At 30.7% G+C, this 14,963-nt stretch overlaps 1 protein-coding gene across 1 annotated transcript in view; it reads right to left on the bottom strand.

Annotated features, from left to right (window-relative positions):
* The window catches only part of LOC145331146 (uncharacterized), a 40,437-nt gene extending 33,471 nt beyond the window's left edge, over positions 1-6,966 (bottom strand). Inside the window, exons 1-5 of the mRNA XM_080175771.1 lie at positions 6,882-6,966; positions 6,280-6,335; positions 4,383-4,440; positions 4,132-4,237; positions 3,028-3,101 (exon numbers count right to left, since the gene is read on the bottom strand). Coding sequence (XP_080031897.1) covers positions 3,028-3,101; positions 4,132-4,212 — 155 coding nt within the window. The 5' untranslated portion in view covers positions 4,213-4,237; positions 4,383-4,440; positions 6,280-6,335; positions 6,882-6,966. The remainder of the gene's footprint in view (positions 1-3,027; positions 3,102-4,131; positions 4,238-4,382; positions 4,441-6,279; positions 6,336-6,881) is intronic.
* Positions 6,967-14,963: the final 7,997 nt, after the last annotated feature.

The following is a 14,963-nucleotide window of genomic DNA, read 5'->3' as shown; positions in this document are numbered from 1 at the left end:
CAGAAAATATGACCACGTCAATAAATTGATGTTTGGCCACTCCCTACCCCGTTATCAGATGATAGGAAATAACACATTGACTACTGAAATTATTATTATTATTCTATAATTTATTGGTTTTTCTGTAAAATAAACATAAAATATTGATAAAATACGCATATATTAAAACAAGATAAGATAAAGTAAAAACGGTGAGATATAGTTTTACTGGTTTATAAGTTTGATGGCTTTATCATTTCTCTTTTCCATGTTGATGTTGTCATCCTCTGCATCGTTGTTGGTGTTGATGATGGTGTCGCTGTTGAAGATATTCTTCTTTGATAGCAGGGAAGAGAGTTGTACCTGTAGACTCTGTAGAGTCTGGAGGTTGGTTTGTTGAGTTTGGTTAGCAGACCAAACACAAATTTAGACAGTGTTTCAGTGGCGCTGTCCTGTAGATGGACGCCATCGGTGAGGTTGACACCAGCAAAGTTATGACCAAACACAGCAGGATATTCAATGTAGTGAACATTTTCGTGGCTGAGACCAGGTGACATGGCAATGTACTAGGAGACAGCAAGAGTGTAGTTGATCATGTTGACAGGGTTGCCTGTGACATCAACAATAGCATGGTCCCGGTTGTCACAGCATTTCTCTATGTGTCGGGGAAAAGGACTAATCGTAACTATTTTCCCTGTGAAAATACTTGTTAGTTTGACAAGTATTTGTGACAGAAGGACAATATGAAGGGCAGCTTGTTCATCATTGAGCAGTTGTGGGTGAAGAAGGTGATACTGTCCATTAGCTAATTGGTGCTGCTCTTTGACAAGCATACTGTTGCCAGTGGCATGGAGGATTATAATATCATCTTTGTTACACTCCTTTAAAGCAGAAAAGTCAAGTTTCTTTAACAAATCAAAAAAATCAAAATCAAAATAATAGACATGAAACATTTTTATGTTAATTCATTGATATATTGTAAAGAATTAATTTTTGATTAGTTCTGATAGATAAAATCAAAAGACCCAACTTTACTGTATACTAGCATAAAATATTTATGAAGCAAGACACTCTAAAAGCTGAGTATTTTATCCACAAAGAAAAGAAACATCACGATTCAGTAAAATTTATTTAATCCATAGTAAAAAATAAGCTTTAAAATCCTAATAAAAATCGATGTGGGCAATTATTCTCATTTTTGGTGTTGCATTATGATTCTACAGAGTATATTTTTGACATACCTTTCAAAAATAGGTTAAAAACAGTTTAAATAATCATAATAGCTGTTGCTTTAAATGAAAAACTATTTTAGAATATGAAAGCAATTTAACATATTGTTGAAGAATCCATGGTACATTATGTTTGATTTACCTTGAATTTTAATTTGGGAGAAGATTAATTTAAAGGAACCCTGCAAGAAATACAATACTAGGAATTTCAAAATTACATTTTATTTTGAAAGATTTCCATTGCTTATATTGGAAATTACAATATCATATACGTCGCCTAGACACAAAATTATAACCTTTCTTCATCAGAAACTAAGGTTGAAGGTAACTGATTACTTTTTTACAAGGAAAAAATACTTTTCATAGTCAAAATCTCTGAAAAAATTTGTTTAATTTGTGTTTGTAAGCGTAAAATCATACCAGAAACAAATGAAACTAATACAAACTCAGCTGTGATTGGTTGTTGAGCTGATTCAGCCTTCTGATTGGCTGGAAATACTACAGATCTCTCAGTACAAGGTAAGTTAAACTTCATTTAACTATAAAAATGAATATTTTTCAGCATTTATATCGGTATATTTCTTGCAGGCTTCCTTAAATGTCTTATTTCTATGCTTGATTGGATTATATCTAAAAATTATGTACTTTTGAATGAGCCTTAAAGGAAGCCTGCAAGAAATACCACGCTTTAACTGCTGAAAGACTGCCACAAGTAGACCCAATACCCCAAATTTGAAGCCTTCTGCTTTTATAACAAAAAAGTTCTAGGCATTTTAAAATGACATTTTATGTACAATGAAAATTTGAAAGAATTTTAATGCTAATGTTAGAAATTTTGAAATTAAACTACGTGGTCTAGAAACAAAATTGTAAGCTTATTTTTGTCATAAATTTAGATTGCCAGTAACTAATTATATTTTTACAATAAAAATACCCATTTTTATAGTCAAAATCATTAAAAAAAATTAAGTTTAACTTGCATTGTACCGAGTGTACTGTAGCCAATCAGAAGGCTGAATCAGCTAAGCAACCAATCACAGCTGAGCTTGTATTAGTTTACCCCTTTGTTTCCGCTATGATTTTCGTTTACAAATGCAATTTAAATTGAATATTTTTCATAGATTTTGACTATGAAATGTGGTGTTTTTATAATAAAAATGTAATCAGTTACAGGCAATCTAAGTTTCTGACAAAGATAAGGTTATAATTTTGTGTCTAGTCGACGTAATTTAATATTGTTTTTTCTTTTATGAGCATTGGAAATCTTTCAAAATATTCATTGTACATAAAATGCTATTTTGAAATGCCTAGAACTTTTTTGTTATTGAAGCTGAAGGCTTTAAATTTTAGGTATTGGGTCTACTTGTGGCAGTCTTTTAGCAGTTAAAGCGTGGTATTTCTTACAGGCGTCCTTTAATAATTTTATCCTTATCTATGTTTATATACTGGTTGGTTTGGTAACTGTTTATTTTTGAATTAAAAGAGTCCATGAATGACATGTTTTTACAAAATGAAAAAAATTGTGAAATATAATTATGATATTAAAATATTTTCTTTAATCTATTGTCAGATATAAAACAAGGCTTATTTTTAAAAATTAAGAACACATATTATGAGATAATCATTTTCTGAGATGTGTTTTGAGATGAACCAAAATATTTTTTCTAATATAAAGCTCCAAACTTTAATTAGATATTAATGATTAACCTCTGAAAGGGTAAGTGTGTTTAATTATTAAATTGTTTCTATTTAATGAAAAAGCTCACTATATTTACAAAGTAAGGAATTTGATTTTTAGCCATATACAAAAATAACTAACCTGCAATTAATGACCAATCCAGCATTACCATTTCGATTACAGCAGCAACTTTCATATATTTTGCCTTTTGAATCCTTAAAAAGAAAGTAGTACCCAAAATAAATACATTGCTAGGAGTACTAGGTATTTTCTTTTTTTTCTTTAAAATTTTATTTTCTTGTATACCCTTGTTTGGTTGATAAGGATTTGACATTGAAAAGAAAATAATCTAAAATTAAGCATATTCTCTCCAAAGCATATAATAGCAGAAATAACAAGGATGACAACATCCAAAAGCAAAGCTCAAAAATTATAGATGGACATCTGGAAAAATTTATTTAGAGCCATTTTGTAAAAAAATAAACATTAAACTAAAATAAATCAAATACATAATATGAAAAACTAGGAATTGATCTAGTACCTAAAAAAATAAGCAAATCTTAATGAATCTTATTTAATACCCTAAAATCTCACATGTCTATTTTGAAAAATCTATGATTGGAAATAGCACCCCAAGCAATAAGCAAATCTCATTGAAATTAACTGATAAAAGTATGCAGAATTTGAACTTAATCAATTCCTAAAAATTTCTCTGTCTATCTAGAAAAAATCGAGGAATCAATCTTGAACCCAAATTAAGTGATGAAACTTTGGGGAAATATGAATAATTTAAACTTATTGGGTATAGTCCTTTTCACGACATCCCTCCATAAGGAGCGATTCTTCGTATTTTTAAAATGGCTTTTTATAGGTTATTTTAGGTTAGGTTAGGTTATATTGTGTTAGGTGATTGCCCCACAGGGTTAGGTAATTGGCCCCGCAGGGTTAGAGCCCCCCGCAGGGGCTAGAAATAGGAGAAAAGCTACTGTGAAAAATACGAATAATCGCTCCTTATGGAGGGATGTCGTGAAAAGGACTATACCCAACTTATTTAATCCATGCAAAAGGAGCTGAGAAAATCACATTTCCCCTAAAATGTTTAATACAGACTTATGGACAGACAGACGTTTTAAATTATGGAAAAGCTTTTGCTTAAAATGTTGTGGCTGATCTTTTCCTCACTAGCAAAAACAACAAAAGATTTAAAGTTATATAACATTGTATAATTAACTGATCAACTTTTACCTTACATACATAGTTACAATGAGCAGCTGAAACAAGAATTGTAGGACTGTTAGGATTGTCTTTTGTAGGGGCGCTCAACATTGTTACTCCACATCTATGTAAACCCCTAAATAAACAAATATTTTTTAATGGTTATGTCTAATAAGCAGAACATCACTTTATAATAGCCGAATCATTTTGAAGCTTAATTCAAGTATTTGGAAAGTTTATATAATTTAAATATTTTATCTCAAATATTTGCTATAGTTTACCTATAACCTGAGCTTCTAAGAGAACAAACCCAAGGAAATCGTCGGTTGGTATCTCTCTCTAAAAATAACAATAAGTAATTAACTCAATCAGTCTCACTAGCCTATGTCACTCTCTTCACCGCTATTCTAAGGCAACCTCAGCTACAGCCAAACGACAGATAATACCTGATTTTAGTATTTCTACATGACAAGTACCTTCAAAACAATATTTAAAATTCTAAAAATAGAGCGATAGGAATACATAAATAATACAATAGTATATGTAGCATTTTTACCTATTAATGAGACTGAACAATGTATATCTATAATGCAAAGTATAAGATGTCTGTCTGTCCATCTGTCTGTTTAACTGAAACTTAAGATCTTGGTAACTGCGGTTTTAAACTGTTTTTAACCTATTATTAAAATGTATATCAAAAATATACTATGACACCAGTAGAATCAGACTGCAGAGCCCAAATTTGAACTAAGTCCCCAATAAACTTTTTTGGGGGGATTCAAAAATTAATTATTACTGTTGCTCTGGTCAGATTGACCAGAGCAAAAGGTTTTTTTTACTTGAGGTAATTTTGTGGCTTAGAGAACAATTTTATATAATTCACGTTATATTGATACAATAAAAAAAAAACATTATTCTGTTCAATGGAAATATTTTTTTTTCTAAAACAATTAATTTCAGTGAAAAATTTAACATAATACAATAAAACACATAATGCTAAAGTCAAACCAATAAGATTTCTTGTTTCATTTCAATTCTTTATAATTTCCGAAAGAGTGTTTTCACAAAGTGACTTATTTACAATGTAGTTAAATAATTTTTATATAATTAAAATGAAAAGAATGAAAACTATACACGTAAAAGATACATACTTTTTAAAAATATTTTTAAAAAATAAGTTTGAATAATCTTATTTTATATTATATTTGTATATGTGACAAAAATAATTTTGTTGTATTGCATAAACATTTGTTGTCATCTTGTCATGTTGTCATCAAATTTAACCCTTTACAGCCAATTTTTATGTGTTTAAAATAGGTGATAGAACACAAACATGTTAATGTTAATTCATTGGTATATTGTAAAGATTTAACTTTTTAGTGAATTGTTATAGTAAAATCATAAGGCCTAATTTTACTCTATACCAGAATACAATATTTATAAAGCAAAACACTCTAAAAGCTACGAATTTTACCTAAATAAAAAAAGACCTTTTGCTCTGGTCAAAATGACCATGGCAACAGTAAAAATTAATATTTAAATCCCCCCCAAAAAAGTTTATTGGGGACTTAATTCAAATTTAGGCTCTGCAGTCTGATTATACTGGTGTCATAGTATATTTTTTATATACGTTTTAAAAATAGGTTAAAAACAGTTTAACATTATCAATATATTTTGTTAGTAGTGAAAACATTAACTCAATGTACCCTTTAACACTTAAATTTCCTAAGAAATAACAGTGCTTAAAATAAAACTTAGTTATTTTTTCTTAAAAAAACTAAATGATTATGATTATTAGGTTAGACACTAAAAACTGTTTTGCTTCTTAAATCCTTTAAGCTAGGTTGAAGGGGAAGTTTTTGGGAACTTTATTGATTTATGCACAATTTTCATTTGCCAGTTTTGTGTTCAATTTTACCATAGAGCAATATGACTAAGAATATCTTTTTTGAAAATATCTCTAGCTTTAAGAATAATTTTATATTAAGGAGGGTTGACTTCTCATTACCTCATTGGGCGAAGCCCATAGAGGCTAGGAGCCAAGCCGCTAGTAGATTATAAGATAGCAGGGGCTTTATAAGTCTATTGATCTGGTATATCAATTTTTAAGAGAAACTTCCCTCTCTTACTAGAAAAGGTTTGAAATGAGTTACAACTTTACAATAATATTTTACTTACTCTCAAATGGAACGGCTGGAGATGGTCCCTGAATTCTTTCTAAAATGTTCCTCGTTCTAGAAATAGAAATATTTCAAAAATATTCATATAGCCATTATGTTTATATATTATATCATAAATTTTACTCAAGTTGTCACCTTGTTTACTCAGAGGTAAGGTGCATATAGCCAAAGCATAATTAGTAAAGATGTCTTTGTACCAATAAGGGCAAGAGTTTTATGAATTAATTTAAGAAATGGGATGGTGATTTGTAATAATATAACATTAATGTCAGCTCATACCAATAACGAAATTAATTCGGAAGAAAATCACGAAACCTATACGTGTTTTTCAGCTGTCGTTGGGGGGCAACACATCATAAAATTGACGACCTCTCCATTTGCCCCCCAAATATTATTTTAGAATTATTTTGCTTGTTGGTTATACCTTATTCATGCATTAATGTACTCCTTTTTTTAAAAAAATGGTAAAATATTTGCCCAGATTTCTGTCAATCAAATTTGACTCAATCAAACATTAGATTTAACTAGATTCGAGAGAATGAAATAACCTATTATCAGAGAGCTAACTATATATGTAGTGTATAAAAATAATAAAAATACCTGTCTTCTATTTTTTTATCAATGCTTCTTTTTTTTCTTTTACGACCCGAAGGACAAATAGATGGAGTAAATGTTGTACTATGGATACTAGTTGTACCTTTAATTTTATTTAGTCTTTGATGATTAAACATTTATATAAATATTTTAATTAAAAGTATAGGGTAATTAAAATTTTCTATATTCCTATTAACCCTTACAGATCGGGCCCCAATTCCCACCTTAATAGATCGGGTGGGGGGGGGGCTTATTTGACCCCCCCTCTATCTCGGCTCCTGTTACAGTTAGAGACATAAATTTTTTTCTGGTGGTTCATGTGCATATTTAAAGAAAATTACTTTTTCTAGTCATAGCGGTCAGCCCGCTCCTTGGCCGCTTTTTAGCGGCCAGCCGCTAATTATTAAAACAGCAGTAGAGCGGCAAATTTTAAGCTAGGATCACCAAATTTTAGGTGGAACTTTTTTTTATAACAAAAAAAATACTTTTTCTGACCATCGCTGAAAAACGGCAAGTAATGAAAACCTCCATTTTCGGCGGTTACGGCGGTAAAACGGCGGTTTGCGGCGCCAATCAATATTTTTATCTGTTTCTGATCACAATAAAAGACAACATAAAAAATTGGTTGGTCTATAGCTGTTTTGAAATTCGGCGGCTGGCAGCTTACAAACGGAATATTAAAAGTAGGAAATAGAAAATCAGTCAAAAATCGGTCAAGGAGTGGTTAAACAGTCATGACCTTACTACTCACGGAAGTTTATTATTGCTCAAGGATGTACCACAAATAATGCCACGAAATACATGATATAAGTCCATGTAAAAAGCAGGACATAAAATCGGTCATAAAATGGGTCAGGAAGCGGTCAAACGGTCACAACACCACTGTTCTCAGGTGTTCATTGACATCCCAGTATTCACCAAAAAAAAATTAGGTCTCTATCTAATACACAAAAGTCATAATGAAGAAATTAAGATTTATTTAGAATTTTTTCTAAATTTGGTGCCACCTAACCGACTTTGATCGGACGCCACAACCGACACAGACCAGATATTCTTATAAGATCAACTCTTGCCGACGTATAATTACTAAACTTAAAAAGTCATGAAGTCACAACTCTCTATCTTTATTTATGACATTGATAAAACTAGATGGTGGGTCATATTGACCCCCCCACCCCCCGATCTGTAAGGGTTAAAAACAGTAAACATTGAACTATTTTTATTACTTTAACTCTTTTAAAGCTTAACCCTTTACAGTCGGGCCCCTTGCCGCACCTTAATCGGTCGGGGGGGGGGGGGGCGTTCAACGCCCCCCCTAATTATCTCAGTTCCTATTAGAGCTAGAGGGCTAAATTTTTTTGTGCAAGTCCCCTGTTTGATAATGAAATTTCAAACAGCTGTAATTTTCTTATTTTTGAATCTAGAAGAAAATTTTTTTCCCAGAAAATGTTTATTTTTATGTAAATTTTACATTAGAAATATCAAAATATAAATTTCAGCGGCCGCAGCTGTACTTGGCAGCTGCCAGCCGCCGCAGTCGGCGGTCGGCGGGAAAACGGCGGCAGATCTTCATGATTTTAATACGTTATGTAGACATGTAAGAAAAGCTTAAGTTTAAAATTTGAAGTCTCTAAGTCAAAAATTGCGGCCACAGGAGCCTTTTAAAGATTTCTGGAGACCTGGAGGATCAGGACCTGCAGGATCATACCTGGAACCTGAAAGTGACTTGAACACCTGTATTTCATATAAGGATGTACTACTAGAGGATTTTTTTGTATTTTGGTATGATAAAATGCTTTGTTTTAGTCAAAAAAATATTTTTGCTCTTTACCTGGATGACCCTGCCAGGTTTGCTGGCATCCTGTGCCCGCCAGGATGGAGATATTCAAAAAATTCCAACTCTCAGTTATGTGTCATACCCATACTTAAAAAGTCAAGCAGTTTGGGCTCTTTATCTTTCACACACAGAAAATGAGATAGAAAAAACCGGATGGGGGGGGCGTTAAACGCCCCCCCCCCCTACCGTTAAGGGTTAATAGGGGACATATATTAAAATCCAGGGAAACTTTACAGAAAAATGTGGTATATCATATTTGGTTTATTTTAACGTGTTTTTGGTCTAATATTTAAAACAATTTCTGGATAAAAAGAATTTGTGTGTCTAAAAATACAAAGGACAAGAAGATTCATTTTCAAATTTTCAAGTATCTTAGCTGGTTAAAAAATGTGTATGATATTTACATTAGAGCTTAAGTTCTAGCTGTTACAGGACCAGTAGGTATAATCCCTGAAGAGTAGAGCCAAATCGATTCAGTGGTTACTGAGATCTTAAGCTTTAGACGGACAGACATCGAGCAACTTTGTATTATAGATATGGGGCAGTTAAAGGGACATCCGAGGGGGTGGTAAAGGAGTGATTACCCTCCCCCCACCCATCCTCGCGGATCATCACATTTATTATCTTCAGTTCTATATGTTAATTTATATTTCTGTTTGTGTTTAGTCATCTTTTGAAACTTTTGGGCTACGTTACATATGGGTGTTGTCTTCCATGTTTAATTATAGGTCAATGTTGTAAGTTGATATTCATACAATCATGAAAAAAAAATTTTCTGCTGAAAAAATAACAGACGGGCACAAATAATTTTAGAGTAACTTAGCCACTAAAAAACTTAAATCTATGTTGAAAAATATTTGAAGGTTGATTAAAGCGTAGTATTACTAAGTAAATGTATCTGTACCATTAACTTTAAAGTCAACATTTTTCACTTTTTATATCAAGTCAACAGACATTTTTTGCTAAAATTGATTAATTACCTATTGCTTTACATTTCTCCTTTTAAAGTAAAATTGACTGTATATCAAGCACTAAATTCCTGTATATGAAGCCAATGTTGAATCTAGAGAATTAATATGAAGATAATCTGCAACAAATGAAACCAATAGTCTTAGTGGATCAATCTGATAGTTAACCTCATACAACTAAACAAATACAGATTACAAACAAGCATTTTTTATAGCTAGTCAATGTTTTTAGTAAGTAGTAGATGTAATATTTTCCATAGAATTTAAATATGCAATCGTTTTTTTTGTAGACCTCTTTTTTTAAAGTAATTTAAGTTTAATAAAAAAAATGAAGTCAGTTTTAAGGTACTAAAACACAACAAAAAAAGAAGAAAATTGCCATTATAAACAAAAATAGTAAGATCTTTAATTTGACACCTTACCTTTTGAATTCTGTCAGGTGATTATTGAAAAATCGATTTTTTAAAACCTCAGTTTAATCAAAACTGTGAACGTAAATATATCCTATCACAGGCATAGAAAATATGGGTTCATATATACCTTTAGAATCAGAAAAATATTACGAATCAATTGTAAGCAAAATTGAAAAAAAGTAAAAAAAATAAAAATAACATAATGGCCTAACATATTTTATTGTAGAGGCAACACTTATTTCGTCCCCTCTTTACCCCCTTCCCTTTTTTACCCCAAAACAACAATTTAAGATGGTTGTCTGTACAATAAAATATGTTAGGCCATTTTTGTTATTTTTATTTTTTTTTACTTTATTTCAATTTTGCTTAGAATGGATTTGTAATATTTTTCTCATTCTAAAAGTATATAAAACACCTATTTCTTATGCCTATGTAATTATATAATTAAGTTCAAAGTTTTTATTCTTGTAGGTTAAAAAAAAATTTCAATAATTACTCAACAGAATTTAAAAAGTATGGTGTCAAATTAAAGATCTTACTATTTTTGTTCATAATGACAATTTTCTCCTTTTCTTTTGTTGCGTTTCAGTACCTTAAAATCTACTTAATTTTTTTAAAAACTTAAATTACTTTAAAAATAAGAGGTCTACAAAAAAAAAACCGATTGCATATCTAAATTCTATGGGAAATTTTACATCTACTACTTACTTAAAACACCGACTAGCTATAAAAATAAAAGTTAAGATGCCTTCTTTCATGTAATTGAAACTTTAGGAATGATAATCATTTCAAAGATAAATAAAAATAATTTAATTTAAATAGGGTGTGTTTAGTTCATATTAGTAGCGTGCACAGGGCTTTGTCATAGAGGTAAAATGCAATAAATATTTTAACAACTCTCTTAAACCAAATTGAGGGTGGTGTATTACAGACAGTAAGAGGTCTTTTATGATAAAAACTGAACATCATATGATATACCTCCAGTGATTTATTCAGAGAAACTGTGTGGAAATAAATTTGCAATATATAACACACAATAAATACAGATAGACATACAGACATAGTTAGATATCATAATCTATATGGTGCATTATTTGCCAAATGTACCACTTTTCTGCACTACCTCTCCGATTTTGTTAATACTCTATATTTTGGTCCGTTGGGTCATTCAAGGATGCTGGGTGGCCTAAAAAAAGTTTCATAGTCCCTGGATGTCTAGATATCTAGCTATCTATGAAGGTAGGTAACAAAAATGTAAAAAAGACCCATTTTTTCACAATTTTAAAAATTAATTTTTTCATCAATCTTACATCCAATCTATACATTTTATACACCAAAATGATTGTTTATTCATGTAAAAAGCGCACATAATGCTATTTTGGCCAAAACTCTAATTTTACAGGGTGTCCAAACAAAAAGTGTATTTTGGATATCTAGCGTAATACCCAAAATACCTGTCCGAAAAAAGTCATTTTTTTTGGCTTAAATCCTGTGTTTTATCTGTGTGCATATGTGGTATATAACGGTTCGGACCACCCGGGACTATAAGGTTGTCAAATTTCACTTTGGGACACCCTGTAAATGTGATTTTTGCGTCTGTAGAGCTAAAACTTGGTCCAAATTGGCTATTTTTTTCAAATTACTCTAATATGTGTCTTAGTATGTTTGGCCATAGTGTTTTCTGACCAGATCAATATTTTCATATTTTTTGGACACCCTGTATTTTCAAAAAAGAGAAAAAAAATTTTTGTTTTTTTTAAATTTTTTTTCTATTTTTAAGTTACTTAAAACTGTCATATAGATACAGATTTTGACTTATAACAAAAATATTTGCCTATTTTACAATTTTTTACACTTTTGGGACACCCTGTGCATGTTTTTGAAAAATGATGGTTTTTGCCCATTTTTGGGGGGAAGGAGTCGTTTTAGGGCCATAGACTATTTCTTCATTTTTGTAGAACTTTTCAAGACACATCATTTGTTATTTATGCAAAAACCACAAAAACCAAACCGTTTTGCCGTTATTCACCGCCAAAGGCGGAATTTTTTTACGTTTTTTGCCGTTCCCGAGGTTCTAATGGGCATTTGTGGTAAGAAGACGTTGATTTATTAAGATAACTGTGAAATACTTTTATTTAGGTATTTTAATTTACTAAATTTCATGTGAAGTAAATTTTTTTGTATATCCAACCGATTTTTGTCAAAAGGAATTTCAAATGCACATGATTTATGTTTCTTTTATCACTTATGTTATAGCAATTATTTATGTTATATTCACTTCATTTTCTTGTTTTAACAATTGAAATCCATCTCAACGAAAAACGGTTAGCTGCACAAAAAAATTTACTTAATATGAAATTTAGTAAATTGAATTACCTAAATAAAAGTATTTAAGAGGGATCTTGATAAATCAACGTTTTCTTACCACAAATGCCCATTACAACCTCCGGAACAGCAAAAACGTAAAAAAATTCCGCCTTTGGTGGTGAATAACGGCAAAACGGTTTGGTTTTTGCGGTTTTTGCATAAATAACAAATGATGTGTCTTGAAAAAATCAAAAATTCACATTTACAGGGTGTCCCAAAGTGAAATTTGACAACCTTATAGTCCCGGGTGGTCCAAACCGTTATATACCACATATGCACACAGATAAAACACAGGATTTAAGCCAAAAAAAATGACTTTTTTCGGACAGGTATTTTGGGTATTACGCTAGATATCCAAAATACACTTTTTGTTGGACACCCTGTAAAATTAGAGTTTTGGCCAAAAGAGCATTATGTGCGCTTTTTACATGAATAAACAATCATTTTGGTGTATAAAATGTATAGATTGGATGTAAGATTGATGAAAAAATTAATTTTTAAAATTGTGAAAAAAATGGGTCTTTTTTACATTTTTGTTACCTACCTTCATAGATAGCTAGATATCTAGACATCCAGGGACTATGAAACTTTTTTTAGGCCACCCAGCATCCTTGAATGACCCAACGGACCAAAATATAGAGTATTAACAAAATCGGAGAGGTAGTGCAGAAAAGTGGTACATTTGGCAAATAATGCACCATATATAATGTGGAATTCTATCAAAAATGTTACCTGTATATTTTGATCCGGTATTCTAACTATTTTTAAAAATTACAATTTAATTTTCTTAATTCTTCTTATACAATTACAGAAAGAAAAGCAAAATAAAATTTTATAAAAAGGATGGATATAATTTATAATTAATAAAATTTACCCCCAGGTTAAAATTTTTGCGATAGGTAATTTAATAATAGTAGTATCTCATTCCTTACATGAAAACATAATCACCAACTTACAAGTCTTGCTAACTGATAAACCAATATGATTATCCTGTAAAATGTAAAATCAAATAGGTAATGGTAAGGTTTTCTACTAGTCTTGGGGAAGGTACCACTACCCTGGCAGCCTGCCAAGATATATTGCCCCTAGAATAAAGTTTTTGAATGTTTGATTAAGTTGATTTATCTATTTTATGGAAGCTAGACAATTATTTTTGACTTTAACATTTTTTTCTTAATAACTGGAAAAAATTTACTTTTTTTGAATAGGCATTGTTTAGTCACACCCAGTCATTATAAACTATAACATATATTTTTTATCATGGTCAGAACTGTATAATCTGGTGGAGAATTATAATCTTTTGATTTTGAAGTTGAAGTAAAAATGCGCACAAAGCTCATCAAATTCTTTTTTTTAGGGATTATTTATTTTTGGGGGGTATTTACCCCCCCCCCCTTCCACAACATTAGTTAGGAGGTAAATTTTATATGAAAAGAATGAAAACTATTCTTATAAAAATATGTTAGGGTAAGGGGGGGGAAATTTCGTTTTTTTTTCGGTTTTTTTGAAAAAAAATGGGGTAAATATTAATATTTTCAAATAAAACCAAGACCAGTAGAAAGCTTACTGAAAGGACTATCAGGTCCTAAAAGGACATTATCCTAGGACTTTTAGAAGTTGGCCGAAATTGACCGCAAAAAAGTTACCGATATTTCCCCACCACCGGGGGAAATATCGGTAATTTTTTTCAACCTAAAAAAAATCTATGAAAAACGGCCAAACGGCCAGTCAAACATAAATAATCATAATTAGTATAGGTTATAGGGATTATCCACAAAAAGTTTCATAATGATCGGACTATTCCTTCTATGTTAAAAATGAATTTTTTTGAAAGACGCGAATTTTCGATTTTTTTTTTTCGAAATTTTTTTTTTTTTAAACTTAAAATTAATATAAGAAAAAAACGTATTTTATTACTTTTTAGGCCTGATCCTAAAAAAGCTCACATTGAACTATAGATTTAGCCCAAAAAACATGAAAATTGATTAAAGATTGACCTCAAAAATTGAATTTGAAGCAAAAGTGTCATCTTTGCAAAAAATCTTGACTACATTTTAACCTTAAAAAATCGATGAAAAAAGGCCAAACGACCAAACAAGCGTAATAAATCATAATTAGTATAGGTGATTGGGATTAACCACAAAAAAATTCATAAAGATCGGACTATTCCTCCTATGTCAAAAATATTTTTTTTTCAAAGGACCAGAAATTTTGATTTTTTCCACGCAAAATTTTGATTCAAAAAATAAAATTAATTTTTTTTTTGTTTTTTATCTGTTCTATTCATTTTTAGGCCTAATTCTTAAAAAGTCCATATGGAATAATAGATTTGACAAAAGATAACATGAAAACATGACCTTAAAAGTTGAATTTTAATTTCTTTTGAAATTACCGATTTTTCCCCCGGCGCCAACTTTGGTCATTTTTGAAAAAAATATTAACCAGATTTTAAAGCTCTCAACGGATTTGGAAAAAGCGGGCAATTTCTAGTTCAAAAAGTTTT

This window comes from Acartia tonsa, chromosome 11 (genome assembly GCF_053477335.1).
Source record: "Acartia tonsa isolate MP-2025a chromosome 11, ASM5347733v1, whole genome shotgun sequence".
Taxonomy (NCBI): Eukaryota; Metazoa; Arthropoda; class Copepoda; order Calanoida; family Acartiidae; genus Acartia; species Acartia tonsa.
Note: the sequence above shows the minus strand (reverse complement) of the source record. Positions and strands in the feature narration are given on the sequence as shown.